At 47.5% G+C, this 20393-nt stretch overlaps 1 protein-coding gene across 1 annotated transcript in view; it reads right to left on the bottom strand.

Annotated features, from left to right (window-relative positions):
- Positions 1 to 10745, bottom strand: part of P3H2 (prolyl 3-hydroxylase 2) — a 74707-nt gene extending 63962 nt beyond the window's left edge. Inside the window, exon 1 of the mRNA XM_086467967.1 lies at positions 9873 to 10745. Coding sequence (XP_086324093.1) covers positions 9873 to 10316 — 444 coding nt within the window. The 5' untranslated portion in view covers positions 10317 to 10745. The remainder of the gene's footprint in view (positions 1 to 9872) is intronic.
- Between the last annotated feature and the right edge of the window lie 9648 nt (positions 10746 to 20393).

The following is a 20393-nucleotide window of genomic DNA, read 5'->3' as shown; positions in this document are numbered from 1 at the left end:
ACCTACCAGCCTCGTGCGGGTCAGCGAGAAGCCACATTAGCATCAATTGCCATTTATTGTAGCCACAGCTATTCCCGATGGAAGTGTTGTGTCCAACCATACTTACACCAGCTACATGCTGTGGTACCCACACTCACAAGACTACAGACAGCTTGGGCATATGTGCATCAGAGGGCAGCTGCACCCAGCGTGGTATTGCCCTGAAGAAACCCGGTGATGGGAGAAAGGCAGCAGAGCACCTCGCACTGCTCCTTGGAGCCAACCGCACACCCAAAATATGCTTCTGATCTGCTACCAAATTAGAACTCCATACCCTAAGGACGCAATTTGCTATAGTGGAAACAAGATTATTTTTTTTTAGAGGCACAAATGTGAGTTTGGCTTTGGACCTAAATCCCAGTTTTTGAGCACTGAACGCATCTCCCATAGGAACCCCTGTCATTCAGCACATTCAGGAAAACTATTCACTGCACAAATCTCAGGTTAGTGCCTTGGTGTGAAACTTGGGACAGAGGCATATTTTGGTGGTGCAGACAGTCCATTTCTGACGTTACTTCATTTTCTTCTCCTTCAAGGGTTTTCCACCACCTCCCAGACATTCCCCCTGCCCTTAATAAAATGTTTATTGCTACAAAGACATAAATTTCTCCTGCCCATGGCTACTCCACATTTAAAATCTCTCAGCTGCCCTGCACCCCTGCTGCTAATGACATTCTCCTGAGCAGCCCATCTGCGAATTCTGTCTAACCTGAGAACCAGCATCAGGGCAGGGAGCAGAGGGTGGTGGCAGCTGCCACCAGACCACCTCCCAGTGGCCAGCCTGTCACCTCCACACTGTGAGGGGACACGTTCCTCACCACGACAGCATGGTCAGCATGCTGTCCCACACCCTATCTGCTTCCCATCTCAGCAGGAGCACAGACTCAGCCTTTCATCCAATCCTGAAAGAACATGTTTTCCTTTTTTTTTTTTTTTTTTTTTTTTTTTTTAAGAGAACAAGAAGCTACAAGCGAGTATTTGGCCTTCACAACTGATGGGCTGCAGCCAAACTCTGCCATATGTTCCAGCTAATACATGTGGGCTTTGCTTCCCATCCAAGAAAGGAAAAAAAGGACATTTATGAGCCGGGATTCAGCAGGAGCATGTGGGAAGGAAGGGGTGGGGATGCTATTTCTGTTGCTATAATTATTAGGTGGCCAAATCCCTGACCCCTGACGTCAGCTCTGGAGGGTCTGTTTGACCAGTTGTCATGGAAAGGAGAATGACTGGTTGGGAGGTACAGACTGAGTAGGAACAGCTCTTTGCTGCCTGAACCCACCCACAGACAGACCCCCTGCCTTCCTTAGTCATCATCAGCTCACGGCCAAGAAATAAAAATGTCAATACCTTATTGCTGATACATTGGCTGGAAATAAAAGCATCCAGGGAACTTTGCGCCCTCCTTCCTGCCATCGGTTACTGTTAAAAAGCACAGGCCAAATCCTGACCTCAGTTTCCCCAGTGTAAAAGCAAAGAAACTCCACAGCCCTCACTGGGTCACTCCAGGTTCACACTGATTTATCCAAACTCAGCCTGGCCTCGGTCCAGATTACACACATGGAAATACGCCATGTGCAGAGTACAGGGGTCCCTACTCCTTGGGAACAAACCCAATCACAATGACTAATTCATACCACCACCAAAGGAAAAAACTAAGATAAATAACCCCTTGAATCCCTTGCTCCAGATATCAAGCGCTGCCTCAAGACCAGAGTCCTGCTAGCAAGTCTCCTGCAAGGCTCAGGAGGTTGACAGCAAACAGCTCAGTTCCCAACGTGGTTTGTCACTACTGCCCACACCATCACGGTGAAATCACCAGTTGTATGAGGAAATGGGAATAATCCTTGTTGAAAACTCAGGCACAGCTAGCAAGTACTGGGCATAAGTTTGCTTAGCAGGGCTAAATTGCATTGCTCATTCACATGCAGTTCATTGTCAGCTGCCATTAGTAATTCCTGTGGCCAAGGACAACATAAGGACTCAGTAGAAGCCAGAGCAGAGCTCGCCAGGACGTATGGATGAGATTTAACAGGCAACACAAAAAGCCATTTAACAAATCCCAGCGCAACGCGGCACACGGACGGGGCAGTTCAGCAGAAGGCCCTGCCAAGGAACAGCCAGTGCAGAAAGCCATTGTGACATAACTGAAAAGCAAGGTGCAAAAAACCACAGTAAATAAGGAGATAAAAGAACAGGGAAGGGGCAGGTTCCCAGGTTACAGCACAGCAGGAGGAGGCTGTTCTCCAAAGCCAATGGGCTCTCCTGCATTATCGGTGCCCAGTTTTGATCAAGCTGGGATATTAACCTAGCTCATGTGCTGGGATGCCTTTAGATCAAGACCTCAAAAGATCCAGTGAAACCATGTGAGTGACACCACTTCTCCATCATCCAAGCCACAGCACCAAAAGCCTGAGAAATTTTACAGGCTGGGACCTGCCACCAGTATGTTTTGGAGCCCTGGCATGACTGCATAGCTATGAGGAGAGAAAAAGGAACTTAGCAAGACAAAAAAAAAAGTAGCCCTGGCCACCAAATGGCTGATTACTAGCCTGTATGAAATGAGCTTAGTGGGTCTAAGACCATTTTGTGCCCTGATTTGCAGTGGTGCTGAGCAGGGCCATGCTAATTTACTATCAGCTGAAATAATGTCAAAATCTGCAAAACCATAGTTTTGCTTTTGGATTTGCTCTATTAAAAAAATAACAAACAAAAAAACCCCAACAACAATCATAGAAAAAAAAAACAAACCAGCAAAAAGTCACTACAATCATCTAGTCTAACTTTTAGTACAGCACCAGCCCAGAGTCAAGTCCAAAAAGTCAAGACCGGTCTCCTGTGAAGACAGCAAGGGAGTCCAGTGTAATTCTTGGTACATTGGTTTCAACTGCTAGCTCGCCTTCACCACGAAAACATGTGCCTGGTCTGCATTTGCTAGTGTCACTATTGAACCACTGGGTCACCTCTTTCCCTCTCTGATACTTTAAACCCAAAATGAAACATTTCAGAAACACTTAATTTGAAGTGGTTAGCAAGAACAGAGGCAGGAGCAGTTGGGTCAATGTCCCGGGTTTAAGGCAGGATATTTAGTCGGGGTCAAGGACACTGATCTAACCATCAAGACTCAGAGTTTTCCATCCCATAAACTGAGTTTATTTTTGTCTACATAATTTTAACTGTCTGAGCACTAACATTTACCCTCTGGTAAAAAGTAGGAATGCTCTCTCAGAAAAGCTAAATAAAGTGACGTTCCAAGAGATCGGTTCTGGGATCTATTTATTTAACCGGTACCTGAGTAATACCAACGCTCAAGATTAAAGATAAATAAACACTGCTAATAGCAATAATCCAAATAATAATGATTATCCAACAGTTCTGTTATAGGTCTTTGTCTAGGATGTGTCATATGAATCCTATGAAAACAAGACCAACTGACCGGGCAGACCTTGCAGTACAGGTGGTGGCTGTGGTGAGCAATAGCCTCAGTAGGCTGCTCCCCCAAAGACTTTATAGTAGCAGGATTTTGCTCTCACTACCCATGAGACACCATAAGTGAAATCACCACCTTTCCCCCAAAGGCTGTGGTTCACACCAAGACAGGACCCTATTATCTGCTTAAGCCAATGCAGCATGAAGGAAAATGGAACAAAACCTTCATGGAAAGTATCAGCCTTTGAATGAAACAACCCAAATTTCCAAAGCAACTACACTGGTGTGAACTCAGAGTTACTCCACAATCCCTAGGTACATAATCCAGATGTCTGTCAAGGAGACAAAAGACTCTGGCCCAGTGCAACAGCACAGAGATGGGCAGCTGTCTACATTTAGCCTGTACCTGGGGCTAAACTATAACAGTCACTCTATCACCCAGCAACCCCTCACCAGCCAGGGAGGGGAATCAAGAGAAAGGAGAACAGACTCGTGGGTAGAAGTGAAACAGATTTAATGAAACAGCACCAACACCAACAGATATATAGAGTTATACTTTGCCAAATGAATATCCAGTCATCACAATCAACAGGAGAGAAGTCCTTGGGAAAGGCCAGAGGAGGAGCAGAAGGAACCTCAGCAGGAACCCCACAGGAGCTCCCCTTCCTCAGCAAACCTTCCTCCTTTATAATGACTATGACACTGTGGTATGGGCTACCCCTGTAGCTAACTCAGGTGAGCTGCCCTGGCTGACTTGAACCTGCTAACAGCCTGCCTGGCATGGCTGGGCTGTGATTCTAACCCAACCAATCCAGGACAGCAGCAGTGAGTAGTTAGGAGGAAGAATTTAGTGGACACGTCTTTAACAATCATCCCAAGGCTTATTACAGGCACTCAGAGACAGACGCCCAAGTGTGGCTGCTGGTAAGGCTCACGTAAGCACTGGCAGAAGTCAGAACATTCAGTCTGGAGTGGTTAGAGGCCTGGTTTTACACACGTAAGTCTCCTCCCTTGAGTTTGGATTCTCATAAATAAGGAGTTTTCAAAGGGAGAACTAGAGCAGGGCAATAATCTGTATCACAAAGGTTTCTGAAGTTTGGGCTCACACTCCGATTCTTTTTTTCTTCCTCCTTTTATCAAATCATTATTTTGTCTGCGTTGCATTTCAGAAATCTTGGTGGCGGGGGGGGTGGGGGCAGGAGAGCATGGTGCGACCCAAAGACAAGGTCCCAGCAGTGCCTCCAGCACTGCCCCATCAGCTCCAGCGTGGAAGACCCAGCAGAGAAGATAACAGTGCAAAGCCAAAGTTCTCCCCAAACACCACCACTAGAAATATTAAGCTGCTTATATAAAGTTTGTGTGACCAGAAAAAGATTTTTTTTTTTAAATGACAGTTTTAAAGAACAAATAAACAGCCTCTCCTACAACACAGAAAACCTAAACGTTAATGTTTTACGCTTGCAACACATGAAAACATGATGACAACAGAACTGAAGCACATCTCAGACATGGCAAGGGGGAACTCAAGACAAGGACAGAACAAGTCAGATAGAGTCAGACTCTTGCACCTTTTGCTCCACCTACAATCTGACATTACTAAATGAGAAGCAATGCCCTATATGCGGAAGACTTGTTTTATTTATTGTTTTAAAGCCAATCACAGTCTAAAAGGCTTTTTGTCATCTAGTTCCAAGGCTGGTGGTTACAGACTACATATGTATGATTCCTGCCGTGCTTCACTGATGTGCAACGGGGCATGCAGGCAAGTGGGAAGATGAGACTATTGTGAGTCAGCATGTACAAAATGGGGGCAAGTGCTCAGTAACGGCACACCAATATACAGAGAAAATGAAAACAGGCTATAGCAATCAACCCAGCAAACAGGTCAGGGGATGCTGTGGCTGGGAACAAGGTGAGATGAGGGAAAGAGACCTTGATGTAAGGTTTAGTAGGGTGGAAGAGAAGCAAAACCTGGTTTTGTAATTGATACAGCGATCACTCATGCTAGAGTCACCAAAAACACTCAGATCACATCTGTGAAACAGAACAGTGGTCTTCAGAAGATCATTGTTTCTACTTCAGAAAAGTACAGAGAAAAAAATAAAATCAGGAAATTATTTAGGGAACTGATAGATGACATAGACTTAGAGGCTGATCAGATATGTTCTTATAAAGGGATACCATTGGTTGGTCACCTAACAATGTGTCCTGGTTTAGGTTAAACCAGAAGTAATTCTGTTTTAGTGATTTTACTTTTCAGTTAAATCTTTTCTAAGTAACTGCACTTTCTGAAATCAACAGCATGTTTTTCCAGAGAGTGACTGCTCCTAGGAGTGATAATGCTTGATGTTTATAGTTAATACCAAACAATGGTATCCAGAAAAGCCCCTGCTTATACTTGGTCTTATAGAAACCAAGGTCACTGCTAAATCTTGTACACCGTGTTGGAGTGTCATAAGTGAAAAGGGTCACAAGCACGTAAAAGGTCGCACATGCAGAGAGAAGTGAACCGGTCAGGTGACCCAAAACTGACCAACAGAATATTCCATCCCATATACGTCATATTCAGTATAAAGCTGAGCGATCATGAGAGTGAATCTCTCTTCTTCGATGGCAGACATCTGAGGAGGACTCTGTCTGCTCTTCTATCTTCAATCCCAATCCGTGCTTCCCTGAACCTGGTGCCGAGTCCAGCTCCTGCATCCTGTCCCTGTCTGCTGCCGTGTTCAGCCCGGGACTGCCCCAGTGCCAGCCCTGCAGCATCAGTGGTGACATATCATAATCAGGGTGAGGGGAGTTGGGTTCGGTATTGGTTTCTATATATTTTTATATATTTCATTGCTTTCTTATTTTTATTATTACCTTTTATTGTTGTTGTTTCATTAAAGCTGTTTTAGTTTTCTTTTCCAATCTGTAAGTCTCTCTCCCTAGTTCTCTCTCCCTTCCCTTTCTGGGAGGGGAGAGGGGCTAATAGAGAGCATCTGTCATTCGTTAGTGGCCGGCCCAGCCTCAACCCTTGACACCATGTCATCACCTTCCTGCCCCTTTATAGTGCTCCATGCAGGAGTATCTTGAGCATCTGCTCAGAAGCAGTACCAATGCAGCCCATGGCAGCCACTGCTATGGTCCAGTAGGCAGCAAAGAGAAGTCCCAAACCTCCAATTCTAACATCAGTTTTCCACCAATTCACTGCAGAGACTAATTCACAACACCACAACTGGGCCAGGCTGTGCAGGCACTTGCTCTGCAGTGAGAGACCAGAGGCAGTGGGAGATCCCAGCCTGCTCCCAGGGCACATGGGGTGGCTCTGCTGCCGCAAAAGTGCCAGAGGCACGCATGGTGCAAGCCAACATTTGGCCTGTGCGTCTGTCCAGCAGGACTAAAAGCCTTTGCTTTTCATACCCCACCAGAGTGTTGCAAGGATTAGCTCATGTTTATTCAGCACCATTTTTCAAAGCACCGCACCAGAGCCAAACCCTTCGATTTTTTTAATCTGTTCCTTGCTCTGTCACTCCCTCCCGAAGGGATGTGTTTCTCCCCTCCTGAGAAACAAACAAGCACAAGGTCAGCAGGAGTGGGAGGTGGGAAGTACATTCCAGGCTGCTCCTCCTCTCTCAAACCACAAATGCCACCAACCCCTGCCGTTTGTCCGGCCCGGCCGGCACCCCACGCAAGTGCCCAGCATCTAGGCCTCCCCACGCAGCCTGCAGAGCGGCCAGACAGGAGACGCAGCAGGATGTTTAACCTCATCTCATTTCCTTTCCAGTTTCAAGGAGCAAACCAGGGGGTCAAACAGCTGCCCCTGGAGCCACGCAGCCTGCCCACACACCCCCCACACAATGTAGGGGGGCTCTGCTCAAGCCCCACTTTGCAGGTCCCCTTCTCAAACAAAACGCCGAGTGGATGCTGCAGGTGAGGTCTCCCTGGAGGGTGCATGTGCCGATGCCTCCCAACCCTTGGGGAACAAGTCAAAGCCTTCGCACTCAGCCTTGGCATGAGGGTATGGTTGACACCCGAGTGTATGTAAGTGCCAGACATTAGACCTCATGTTTTGTGCAAGTGCAGGCAAATCCAACGTGGGGCATTTTGTTCTGAGCACAGACTTGTTGAGCCAGATCAAAAGAGAAATCCTGGGAACAGAGCTCACACACAGGCACCTTTGAGGCAAGGATGTGGACAAACCACTCCTAGCTGCTCTGTGGGACAAAGCTGATCAGCGTGCAGCTTACAAGACCCAAGAGCATCAGAAAGGGTTAAAGAAAAAGGTATTAAAAACATAAACAGCTCTATTCAAAGAGTACCTTCCCTTAGCTACAGTGCCTGAAACTCAGGCTTCCATGCAGATAGCAAGACCATCTACTACTCCACCAGTGAGCTGCAAAATCAAAGTGTTGTTAGCATGAATATAAAATTTCGAGATGTTGCAAAAGCAAATTAAGATGAGTCACACCTAAGAAAAAAAAGACTGTTTTCAATGCATTGCTTTGATAAGTTACAATGCATTTTTAAAATTATGAAAATAAAAATCTCAGACCCAGAAGAAGAAGAAATGGAAGAACAGATCACATCCCAAAATCATCTGGTTTTTTTGTATAATGATTTGACTGAAATGGGAGACAAAAACTAATTTAGAGGAAAGTTTTTTCGATGAGCTTGACATGAGCAACCTTTGTGACTCTGGGAAAGGCTCTGAATTCAGGAGAAGAAATCACTTAATTTTTTAGCATGACAAATTTAGTGTCACCTCCCACAGATGGTGACATTACATAGAGTATCTTTCAGGGTAAGGACCACAGGAAATTTCTGACAGCTTCACCAAGACTGCATACGAGCCTAACTATAGTCCTAGTTCACTCTCAGGATTTCTTGCAAGAACTCTATGCAGCACACGGACACCAGAGTTTAAGCCTACAAAGTTCTAGTCCCTGACTTGTAAAAATGACATGAAGGCAATGGCAGAAAAGGAAGTACAGAAAAAGCAGCATAGCTATGGTTTTCCAAAGGGTTTTAAAATGCAGCAGCTGATTATTTGTCTCCTTGATCTGCTGCTCTGTAGGCACTGCATCACAGGCACTGGCACTGCCTAGGACAGATGTTTGCTTCTCCAGCTGGAAACAGATTTCAGCAGAATCACCCTCCCCATTCTCCACTGTGCAGGTCTTCACCTATGTCGCCTACAGCAACTAAAAGGTTATGAATGTGCTCAAATAAAGCAGAAATCCAGAGAGGTTTTAAACATCCAGCTTGGCATGAAATAAAATTCCCACAGTTTTTGTCCTTACTAGTCATGAACAGGAATACTTACTACAGGTACCTGGCTTGACAGAACGCAAGTCTTGAACTAAAAGAAAAATACCATTAACTGTCCTGGCATGGAGGGTTCTTTGTTGTGGGTTTGTTCCTGGTTGGTTTTTTCCTTCTTTTTGGCAAGGAAATTCAAAGAGTAACACCATGTTCTTCAGGGAAGGTAACAGCTACAAGGCAGAAATTACCGGGATAAGAGGATGATACTCAAGATGTCAGTGATTGCTAAATACTGACCGTACAGTGCTACACAAAGTATTTCGTATCACACAATGGGATAAAGACCATCAGATCCCAGTAGCAGAGGTTATACACCTCCCAGCTTCACGCACACTCCCAGCTCCTGGAACATGACATCAGGAGGCTGAGGGGAGACCTCATCACTCTCTACAACCACCTCAAAGGAGGCTGTAGGGGGGGGGGGGGGTCAGTCTCTTCTCCCAAGTATCAGTGATAGGACAAGAGGAAATGGCCTCAAGTTTCACATGGGGAAGTTTAGATTGGACATTAGGAAACATTTTTTTACTGAAATAGTGGTCAAACGTTGGAACAGGCTGCCCAGGGAAGTGGTGGAGTCACCATCCCTGGAGGTGTTCAAAAAACGTGTAGATGTGGCACTACAGGACATGGTTTAGTGGGCATGGTGATATTAACATTTGGACTTGATGAACTCAGAGGCCTATTCCAATCTAATGATTCTATGATTCAGTTCAGTTTGTCTGAAAGGGAAAGAGCTCTGGCAGAGGGCAGCAGGGTGTTACTGGGGGGTTTCTAGGGGATTTTCTCCACAAACTGAAGACAAATCAATTTCAGAGTTACACTATCTTACACTAAAAGACAAACAAAACCATCCCTCCTCCAAAAGAAAATAACTAAACAGGAAAAGCACAGGTAAGCCAAGGCTGGACAGAGTCCGAGCTGTCATCCACGATGCTCTGTGTCGGGAACAGGCCAAGACCAGTGACAATGGAGGGGCGAACCATACCTCGGCGGCTTGGGAGAGATGGAAAGGAGGGACCACACCTGGGACGTTCTAGGAGGATGGAAGAGGGGATAGCCTTTTTTTTTTTTTTGGGGGGGGGGGGTGGTCGGGGGGTGCCTACCTGGATGTAGGCGCGCTGCAGGTAGCTGTAGGGCACCCTGCGCTGGAAATCGGCGCGCACCTCCTCGGCGGCGCGGTGGCGGGAGGCGGCTCCCAGGCGCGGTTCCTCGCAGCGCCGCACGCAGCCGGCGCGCCGCAGCACCGAGCCGAAGAAAGGCAGGTCACCTCCGGCACCGGGACCCGGAGCCGTCAACCGCACCTGCCCGCGGCACCGCCGCCGGCACCGCAACCGGGCGGCCCGCAGCTCCCGCCGGCTGCGCAGCGCCCGCTCCAGGCACCGCGCCGCGCCCGCGAAGTCGCCGCCGTAGTACGCCTCCACGCCGCTGGCGTACAGCGCGTCGAAGGGCTCCAGCGGGCCGCCTTCCCCCGCGCACCCGCCGCCCGCCGCCGGCAGCAGCAGCGGCAGCAGCAGCAGGGCCCCCCAGGGCCGGCTCCCGGGTGCCATCCCCGCCGCACCGGCGGTCAGCGCGCTGCGGAGCGGGGGTCCGGTGCAGCGGGGCTCCGAGCGGCGTGGAGCGGGGCTGGGTGCGGGAGGGTCCGGAGGCGGGCTGCAATAGAGGGCGGCGCGGTAGGGTCCGGGGGTCCGCGGAATCCGCCGCGGTGGGGTCCGGAGGTCTGTGCAACGGGAGCCGGGCACCGTGCAGTGGATCACGGTGTAGTGGGATCCGGGGGCGGGGGGGGGGGGGGGGGGGGGGGTCCGTGCAGTGCGGCAGAGCCCGCGGGGGATCCGTGCAATGGGAACCGGGCACCGTGCAACGGATCTGGGTGCAGCGGGGGCCGGGCGAGGGGCTCGGCTGCGGCTCTGCCCGAGGCGGTGGCGGGGCCGCGGGGCGGCTCCGAGCACTCCGGGCCCTGTGCCGCCCTCCCGCGCAGCCGGCACCTCTTAAAGGGCCCCGCCCCGCCGGCCCGGCCCCGGGCCCGGCCCCGGCCCCCCCACGCAGCGAGGTGGTGGCGCGGAGGGGGAGCAACCACTGGCCGGGCGCCGCTCGGAGCATCCCCGTTCCGCGGGTCGCCCCGTGGCTGCAGGGATTTTTTTTAAATGACGTTGTGAAATTTAAATCGCCCCGGAGTGATGGACATGGCAGCAGCCGCCTTTCCTCCCGCTTTTCCCTTCCGTGCCCCGCGCCTCCTCCTGCTTCCCCAGATCCCCGCGGCTGGCATCGCTGTACGCAGGGGGTTTTTCTTGTCCCTCTGCGAGGCTGTTGCTCGGAGCCGTTTTTCGCTGGGTTCTCCACCCCTTGCGCCGGCAGCCTCCCGCCGCTGGGAATTGGGCAAATAAATCATCTGGGATGTGCACAGTGAGTGGCTGGCGAAGCCTTTTCAGCTCCCAGCTGTGTGTTTGTCCCGCTTCCTACAAAGTTTCTCTCTTCCAATGCTGCAAAGCCCTGCCCTGCCAAAAATGTTACTCATTTTTTTTTGCATGAATTCTGAGGCATTCTTGTGACAAGACGTTTGGCAATGCGGCCTAGTGACACATGAAAAAAAAATCTGAGTTGGCACTTTAAATAATCTCAGTGTTGAACACCTGTCAGCAAGAAGTTTTTCATATTAAAACAGTTAATTTGGCTGAAATCAGCTGTTCCTGAGTGAGAGGGAATGGGCAAATCCTGGGTCCCATTAGGTGCTTTACTGTAAGCTGTTCTGAGCGCGAATACTCCAAAGTCTGTGCGTACAGCACTGTGCTCAGTAGGGTCTCTCACAAGGGATTGTGGCCTTAGTTATTTCAGTCATTTCAGGAATATCTTTATAGATGTTGGCTATCTTTTCATAGACTAGAACAGCTGCAAATGGGAGATGCTTGAAACCCATTTGGTCCAGATTTTGTTACTACATCAAGTCAGATGTTCCTCACGGTCATGCTGGGCTTTCCTCTCTGCTGCTCTAGTGGCTTTGATCAAATTGTGCCTTGTTTATACTCTGCGCTCAGGACCAGAAACAGGGCTCAATAGCCTCTCTTTGGGCAAGTGATCAGATTATGGAGTATGGTTTACAACAGTTTCACATAAGGGAAGTTTTTCTCCACATGGCTAGAGATTTACTAGAGTTCTTGGTGAAAAGCTTTCTCATCTAGCAAAGATTTCATAATAATCTTCCTTGTCGTTTTCTTGCAAATTGGCACAAAATGTTTTAAAGCTTTGGGTCCCTCCATCTTTCTGCCCTGCCAGACGGACGTGTTGGGGAGGGCACTCACAATAGGGGAAACACACCCTGAAGGGAGATCTCCAGCAGGAGAGGTACGTGCTGCAACCACTTTCCCTTGCAATACGAGTTCTCAGGTCCAGATAAAGCCCTTGAAAGGGAAGGGTTATCAGCACTCCTGGGGAATGGAGATGACGTTATGAGAGGGCTACTTCAACCTTCTCAAGGGTCACAGAGGTGCCACTGGTGCCAGCACAAGTTTAGACTAGGAGTCAGCCCTGCCCCAAATCAGAGATAAAGCAGCCAGCTCCTTGTGTGCACTTTCTGAAGGATGCACCTCAGATGATCTGTTTGCAGAAGTGCTGTATGTAATTCCGTATTATTTCCAAGTCAGCAACAACTCTGCACGTGCAGTGATGACACTGAGGCCCTGCGCAGGAAGGAATGCAGAAAGCACATGAATGACTGGAGAGAGAATGAAGTGAAGCAAAATGTTTTATTTCAGACTGCTGTGTTTTCTAATCCAGATGTTCCTTTCATTAAAAGTCCTTTTTGAAACAGTGAAGACAAGCTTCTTAGTTCTGACACCCTGCAGGCTGATTCTGCCGCACTTCCTCCAGGGTTTTCTTTGTAGGCACTCACTCACTCTAGGACCAGACTGCCACTGCCCCCGCTTTGCAGTCCTCCTGCCTAGCGTCACACTTTCTTTGTTCACAAAAGTTCGTGCTTTCCCTCAGCTCGATGCTTCCTTGCTACCTAATTGCAGCAAAGAGCTCAAAAATAGTTGGCACATACAAGGCACTCAATCCAGGGTACCTCTAGGTGCTTGAGCAACCACCCTTATTTTCATACCCATGCTCACTGGCTAAAGGAAAAGGCAGCAACCACATGGAAAGAAGTTTGCTGGTCCCCTGATTGGGGGTCTTGTTCTTCCAGAAGATCTGAACCATAACAATCAGCAATGCATCTGCTACAGCCAGCAGCATGGCAGGCAAGGTGGGCTTGCCTTCTTAGAGTTGGAAAGGAGCTGGGTTTAGAAGCCTTGCACGTATAAAGGCAGGATTTCACCCAGCAGAGAAATTACTAGTTTAGGATGTTACAGGTCTGAATCAGGCCCCAAGATGCCTCAGCTATCCCTCATGCCTCTAATGAAAGGAATAATTCTAAAAATGTAACAACTCAGGCCGTGTTCAGATGTTGATCCTGGCCCCTGTGCAGTTGTTTTGAAAGACCTTTTCCTATGTAAATAGATTCATCTGAAGCTTTTTTTTTTTCTTGAGGAAAACTCTGATATGTGGGTCAAACCACTGATGATTTGGCAACAAGATAAGAGCAAATTTTAGAATGCCTTTCAAAATGGGTTTTCAACATGCACTTTACAAGCAGACCTAAGTTTCAAGCCCTCTCTGTTTCGTTTGTAGACTTGCTTTGTATTTAATTCATGGACAAACTTTATGATTCCCAAATCAAACACAGGTGACCTCTTCAGCCATGTACCTTAGTGAAAGAGGGAGAGCTTTGAATCAGACAGAAAAGTACAACACACCCTCACTGAAGGTCTTTGGTCCTTGCCTCATGTACAAAAGTACAAGTTTATTGAATATATCAAAACTAATACTGAAGTACTTTGTGATCTAAACCTGAATCCAGACCTCAATTCTGTAGAATGCCTCCATCTGCCCAACACCTTTTTTATTCAGGAAGGTGTGAGGGTGCTTGTGAATGTCAGTAGATATCAGGAAATTAATACCAAATAAATAGGTGTGCTGCAATAATAGTCATGCATCACATTTTGGGACTCTCCTAGGAAAAATCCATCATCAGAGTCACATGAAACTAGTCTAGGTTTGGGAGGGGTGAAAGGATGAGTGGCCAAGGAGGAATTTTCTCTGTAAATTATTATTCTTGTCACAGCAAGATGTCGCACATTGCAACAGAGCAGGATATGGATGGAGAGAATATAAGGTGCATGCTGGGGATGCCACCGCATCTGCTCCAGGCGGTACCTGTGATTTCTTTGCTGTTGACTTTCAAATCTGCTTCCCCATAGCTGTTCCACTGTACATTTGAGCCTATTTCTGACGCATCACTCCAGATGGGTCACTGATGACTTGAGGTCAGCACAGGCGAACAGGAGGCCTTTAATTTTTCATCCTAAACCTTTTCACTTTTACTTCCTTCTAGCAATATTTCTGTAGGATCAGGACCTGGGAGCAGCTGACTATCGTTTTCTCCCAAACAGACATCTAACCTATGATAAAATGCTGTTATGTTCTTCTTCCATAAACTACAATCGCAAGAACCCAGGATATCCTCTGTCCTAGCAGGCCTCTGTCCTGACATTTCTCCAAAGCATGTCCATCTCGTATCTTGCTGATGGCAGCCTCTTTTTCAATTACTTCCTCTTGACACCTGCAGAGACATTACCTCTGCAGGCGGACAAAATGATTGCCAGCAAAGCTTTGCTTACGATGTTGCTCTAAGTGCATAACCCACTTGTGTATCCTTCCTCACACAGACCATGAAGGTCATCTCTTATCCTCCTTTGCATAATCCAGTAAAGTTGCCTTGGCCCAGGCTTGTCCACATCTCTCTCTGCTACACTGAATTATTAATACCAGCCTCGACAGCTCATTCTTTTCTTTGTCCTGATCTGGCCTGTCTCTCTGCTTCTTTTCATGTGACTTACTGTATCTCTGCCTGTTTTGGACAAGGTTTTGTGTTCTAGAATGTGCCATCGCTTCTCTACTGCAGCACAAACCAAAACTAACTCCCCAAAGCCATCTCTGCAATGATCCCTCCATTGTGCCTCTCAAAGCTTTGGACATGTGCTTTAGTCTGCAAGTGCTTTGTGATACACAGAAACCCCTCTGCTGGATCTGTTATAAAAACCTTAATACAAGAGCACAGACAAGTAAAACACAAAGCTTGCTGTTGGCACTCAGCAGAGAAATACAATCACATAAATCACATAAGCAGAAGACCCTTGTGTCTTCCCATGTGTAGGCAACAGTATAACCTTATTAAATTCCAAGTGCCTGTATGCTTGGCTTACTTGGAAACTTGGACTCTACTTTACTGCCATTATAAATTAAAAAACAATAAAAATAAAGTTCAAAAAGTACAAAATACACAACCACCACAAGCACACTGGTGTCTTGGACGGGTTGGCCACACGCCTGTGTCTTTGCATTTGGATTTAAAATACCTCCATGGCCTATATTATTTTAGGGTGACAACAATTAATAACACTAAGGAATTATTATATTGTGCTCCACATAGCACTTCTACGCTGACAGCACAAAATGTTTTACGTATTTAGAGAGAGTTGCTGTTATGAACAGGAAGGTACCTATAAATGATATAAACTGCGAAAATTTAATCATAGAGTCATATGACACAGTTATTTTCAATGCATAGTCCAGAGTTAATGAGACGTGTGAATAGTTTCATTGTGTAACAGTCTGAACTTTAGCTGTAAACTGTGGCAGTTTCAGTTTCAGAGGGTGAACAGTGTTCAATTCATGACTGCTGTAATTGCACCGAAGTCGGTGACATTGCCAAAGTGATAGGTCAAGTGCAGAGCATGTGCATGCACAGCCGGAGTCTGGCTGTAGCTCTAGGAGGTCCCATACATGGTAAATGGATGAGGGTGGGATAGGCTAGTTGAAACAGCTTGCTTGAGTAAGGTTTGAAGGACGTGAAATTCATCTAGGAGGGGCAGAGCCACAGATGACGCTTCTCTCCGACATGACTGCAGTACCCTGTGGTGGCATGTGAAGGGAGAAGACAGAGGATGGCTGAGACATGCCACACATAGCAAACCTCCTCTTCTGCCCAAAATGAGGTTGTTGGTGGAGAAGAGAGTGTGTGGATGGAGTGGCCCAGGCTCCCATGCAGCTGGTGTGGATATCTGTGGACTCACCACCTCTCCAGGAAAGAGCTCCCCATGAAAACCATGACCATGAAAACCTTTGGGGTAAATATCTGGTGGATTTGATTCCGGTTTTCCTTGTGGTGGCAGCTCTGCTGTGTGCAACATGGCTGTTCATGTGAAAAGTGAGGACTGAGCTGCTGTTGAGCAACATTTCACAGTTTGTGAAAGCGAGATGTGGGCATCAAAGTGGGACAATAGGGAAAATACTCAAGGGCCCCTTGATCTGTCTGAAGCAGTTTTTTTATTGTGTCTTTTAGTGGAAATGTCAAATGAACATTCCCATTAAAATCAATATAACTGCCCCAAAATCCAGTACGGCTATATTTTCCTCTACATGACCTCATACATATTTTTCCTACACATTAACTCATAATCTGGGCACCTTGATGCATTTATTATTTTTGTCATTCCCTTTATCAGTTCTGGTCTCAAAATATCATTCAGCACTTAGAAAACATTTAAAAATAAGATTATATAAAGCCATGGGTCTGCTGAGCCAGCTTAGGTAGATGCTGCATCCCACCCCAAAACTTGCAAACAGCAAGGTTTTATCCACAGACCTTTCTCCCCGCGTTGCCCAGCAGTGAGAGACTGGGTCCCTGAGAGTAAATATTTCCTTTCCCCGCAGAGCTCTCCACTTGAGCCAGACTCCGACTTATTGTGGGAAGAAAGAAGGAAACGTCAGGCAGGGGGAAGAGGCCCACTAGGAGGGCAACCGATGGGAGAGAAAGGAGAGTTGTCGCAGGGGGAAACCCAACATCCTGCCCGTGAAATCAGAGGAGGCAAGAGAGCTGCAAGGGAAGCCCAAGAGGCAAAGAAAGTCCACTGAGGAAATGAAAACCAAATTTGGCAATGGTAGGACACACACCACGGAGAGGAGCTCCCTGGAAGAGGCATGGCTCGGGGCCAGCGGTGATAACCAGAAGCACTGCCGTCCCCCAGCAGGACCATGGCAAACACCAGTGGCTCTCGCCACTGGCAGCATAGTGGAGACAGAGCAGGGGGCTCTCGTGCTGACAGTCTTTCCCAATTTTAATTTTTATCAGTCAGTGAAAAGGTGGGGGGCTGAGAGACTATAAAAGAAAGACATTGAGCTCACTTTTTTCACAAGTATCGGGTTCTCTGTGGATCCCCTTTCACAGTCCACCTTTCTTGTAAATTAATGCATTTCTGACTAATCTGACCAAAAGGCATAAATCAACATCCACAGTCTGATCATCCGCAACACAAGGGAAACTGGAAGAAATGGTGTGCAGTTAAGTATAAGTTGGTGTAGCTCTGTACTTGCTCTCTGATCTCCTCAAAGACCTGCCCTGGTTAAAATTCAGAAATCTTCATGAGGGTGATGTTGGGACAGATTGTGGACATAGTGTGCATGCAGAGATAGAGGCCCAGAGGTGGTTAAAACTAAATATACTCCAAAGTGCATTTGGCAGAACCATTTTTACTGCAAGGTGATAGGTTTATATGGCAGTAGTTTTCATCCTAGAGAATCCTAAAATGCTCTGCTAATGCTATACACATAAAAACTCACTTCACTACAGCTGCTAGGCAGACAGGTTGCTGGCACACTGCTTCCCACCCAGATGTGGAAAGGGAATATCCAACCCAGGATATCTCAGCAAAATCCTGTCTTAAGGGAAATTACCCTTGGGAAAGGAAGCAGAACTTGAATTCTTAACATTTTGTGTAATAGGCAGACCTCTGGGGGTCCTGGTCTGTCCTCACAGATGTAATTCTGGAGGTGGAGTGCTGAAGCCAACTGTGTGGCCCTGGGGCAAATGAGAGGAAACACCAAGGTTTCAGAGCAGGGCTGTGAGCATGCAATGGACCAAGCCCAGATTCGCCTGGGGGTGGGTCCATAGCAGCTACTCTGTATTGCTTGGTAGCAGCTCGGTAACACACAGCAGTAGGGGCACCTCCTGGCCTCCAGCCCATGAGAAACTTCCTAACACTTGATCAGCCCCAACCAAGAAGCCCAACCAAAAGTAATCAGGAGACTGAGAGTCTGTGGCCAGCCAAGGCATGCAGGAGATTGCACCATCATTCCTCCTCTCACTCCACTCTTTGTACCTGTATCAATAACTGGGGAAAGCTGGACGCTGCACAAGTACTACGCAGGGCCCTTCCTGCTGGAAGAAGGCCTGGGAGGGATGGAAGGGGTGAGTGGAGGAATGAGACTGGAATGGGTGCCTGAATAATACAGTTATTTGCAGAGCTGCTGCAGGCCAGTGGAAAACATTCAGTTTTTGAACAATTCTGCCAATCCAAGCAATGACATGTTCCTCCATTCCCTTTTCTTTTTCCTTCTCTCCCCCCATGGCTAATTTTTAGGTTCATTAAAGCTGAAGTAAAGCTGGACAAATTCCCCTGCAGCAGCATATTTACTCTGGTTTCACAGTGGTATAAATTATAGAAAGATTTGGTATCAAAATCATGGGATATGGTGGAGCAGTGGTGTAAGGATATGGAGTGACTCCAGTTTGCTTAAGATCAACACTGAAACCTGCAGGATCAGCATCTGCCTTGAACTCCCCTGTGCCACCCTCTCCTTCCCTTCTAAGGATGCCAAGCACCAGGGACACCAGCTGCAGGCCAGCCAGCAGTGGCAGTGCGGAGGGTGACTGCAGCATCAGCTGGGGAACATATGGCAAAAGCAGCACATCCAGATGGTGATAATGGAGAGGAGCAAATATCCTGTCTCACTGAAGCGTTCCCTATAATTAGAGAAATTGCAGAAGAGAAATACTGCTGAAGAACGGGAAGGGAAATTGCCTCTGTGTTCCCTGTGGTGTACTGCTCTGTAAAAGCTGATGTTGTTGCGATTAGTGGCTGTTTCTCCAAGGGGAGCAGGAGAAGGCCTTGGAGGGAGCAGATCCCCAGCACGCAAGGTGCTGCGCACCCAGGCAGGGAAGTGAGTGGCCTGAAATCACTCAGGACATAACCAGGTCTCCTGACTTTCCCCCCCGAGACCTTGCATGGGGACACCTTTTGCTAGGCCAGGTACCGAAGGCGAGTGCCCCAGCAGAGAGGGCATCACCGGCACAGGCTGTTCACTACAGCTGCAGCAGTTTCTCCAGGGCCTTTTTCGGCTTGGGGGGGAGCAGACCTCAGCCTTACTGTAATCACTAAAAATAGACCCTAGTGTGCATTCGCTCCCTCTCTGCTAAATTGCATTACCTTTGGGACTTGTCCAAAAAATATGTAGGAGGGTAGCCAAGAGGAGATCTCTGAACACGGTAGCAAGAACTCTGTTTTCCTTAATTTTCTAGTTTCTGTAATACAGCTTCTAGTGAAAAATAAGTAAGCCACAGACAGTGCTGCTTTTGTATCTGCTCCTTGTGTCAAAGATCTCAGCTGTTAGAAATTAGAGTGCGGTTACTTTTTTGACCCCTGTAATTTCTGCAGAGAACAGTGATCTGGTCTCACAAGCATCCCCCTGGCCAAGCCTTCAGGACTACGAGTGAAATTTGCTCAGTATGCCAGGCCAAGGGTGCTTTTTGAAGTATACGCTCGGAGAAGGAAAGCTAAAAGCTTCAGCAACCTTTTGCTGCGTTAATCCATCATACTCTGACAAGCGGATAGCGCGAACGGGCTGGAACCTTTACGGAAGGAGGAGGGAGGTTTCTCATGAGAAGTAGGATTTTAATGGCAAAAGAGATATGCAAAAGCTTTAATCTTTGTGCCAGGATGTGTTTCTGTTTAAGAAGATTCTGGCCTTATTTGTCAGGAAAGATTGCTGTGAACCTGGCTTTGCAACTGGCCAGACTGTATATTTATTTCTTTAAAAAGCCTCCGTTGTTATAAGCCAGGAGGGTCACTCTGAGCAGCAGCTGCTGAAGAGGCTGGCAGGCGCCATGAAGCAAAGGTCAGCAGAGCATTTCCAAGCAGGGTGTAGGGCATTTCTAAGGGATTAGCAGCTGGTTGGGTGGAGATTGCAGTCCTAAAAAGCATCTCAGAAGGTCCTTGGCCACAGCTGGATGCTGATCTGGGGGTGCCTCATGCCAATAGGGCTAGTGCTGTTATGAATGACTACAAGCTTTTGAAAAAAAACATGCTTGGAAATCCTGGGTTTGAGGGGTTTTGAAAGGGGCTGCACAAACAGCCCTGGAGAGCGTGTTTCCACACTGACTCACAGCTGAAATCAAGGGCAGTGTTGCTATGATTTTCTACATGCTTTTTGCCATTGCATACTTCAGGGCCTCAGTTCAGTTGGCATCTGCAAAAGTGAAATTGAGTCTTTATTCACTACCAACAGCAACACTTACAATGCAAATCACTGCATATAGGCAAAATATAAAACTCAGGCTTCATTTCCCACTGGAACAGTCAGCAGAAACCCTTTTCTGCAAAGAGTAAGCCCATTTTGGGCTCAGACCTCTTCTTGCCACTTTAGTCAAAACAGAACTTGAAATCTCTTTTCTATGGCAGTCCCTGAAGCGGCAA

Source organism: Leptosomus discolor, chromosome 7 (assembly GCF_034619465.1).
Source record: "Leptosomus discolor isolate bLepDis1 chromosome 7, bLepDis1.hap2, whole genome shotgun sequence".
Taxonomy (NCBI): Eukaryota; Metazoa; Chordata; class Aves; order Leptosomiformes; family Leptosomidae; genus Leptosomus; species Leptosomus discolor.
This window is presented reverse-complemented; position numbering and strand designations above follow the sequence as displayed.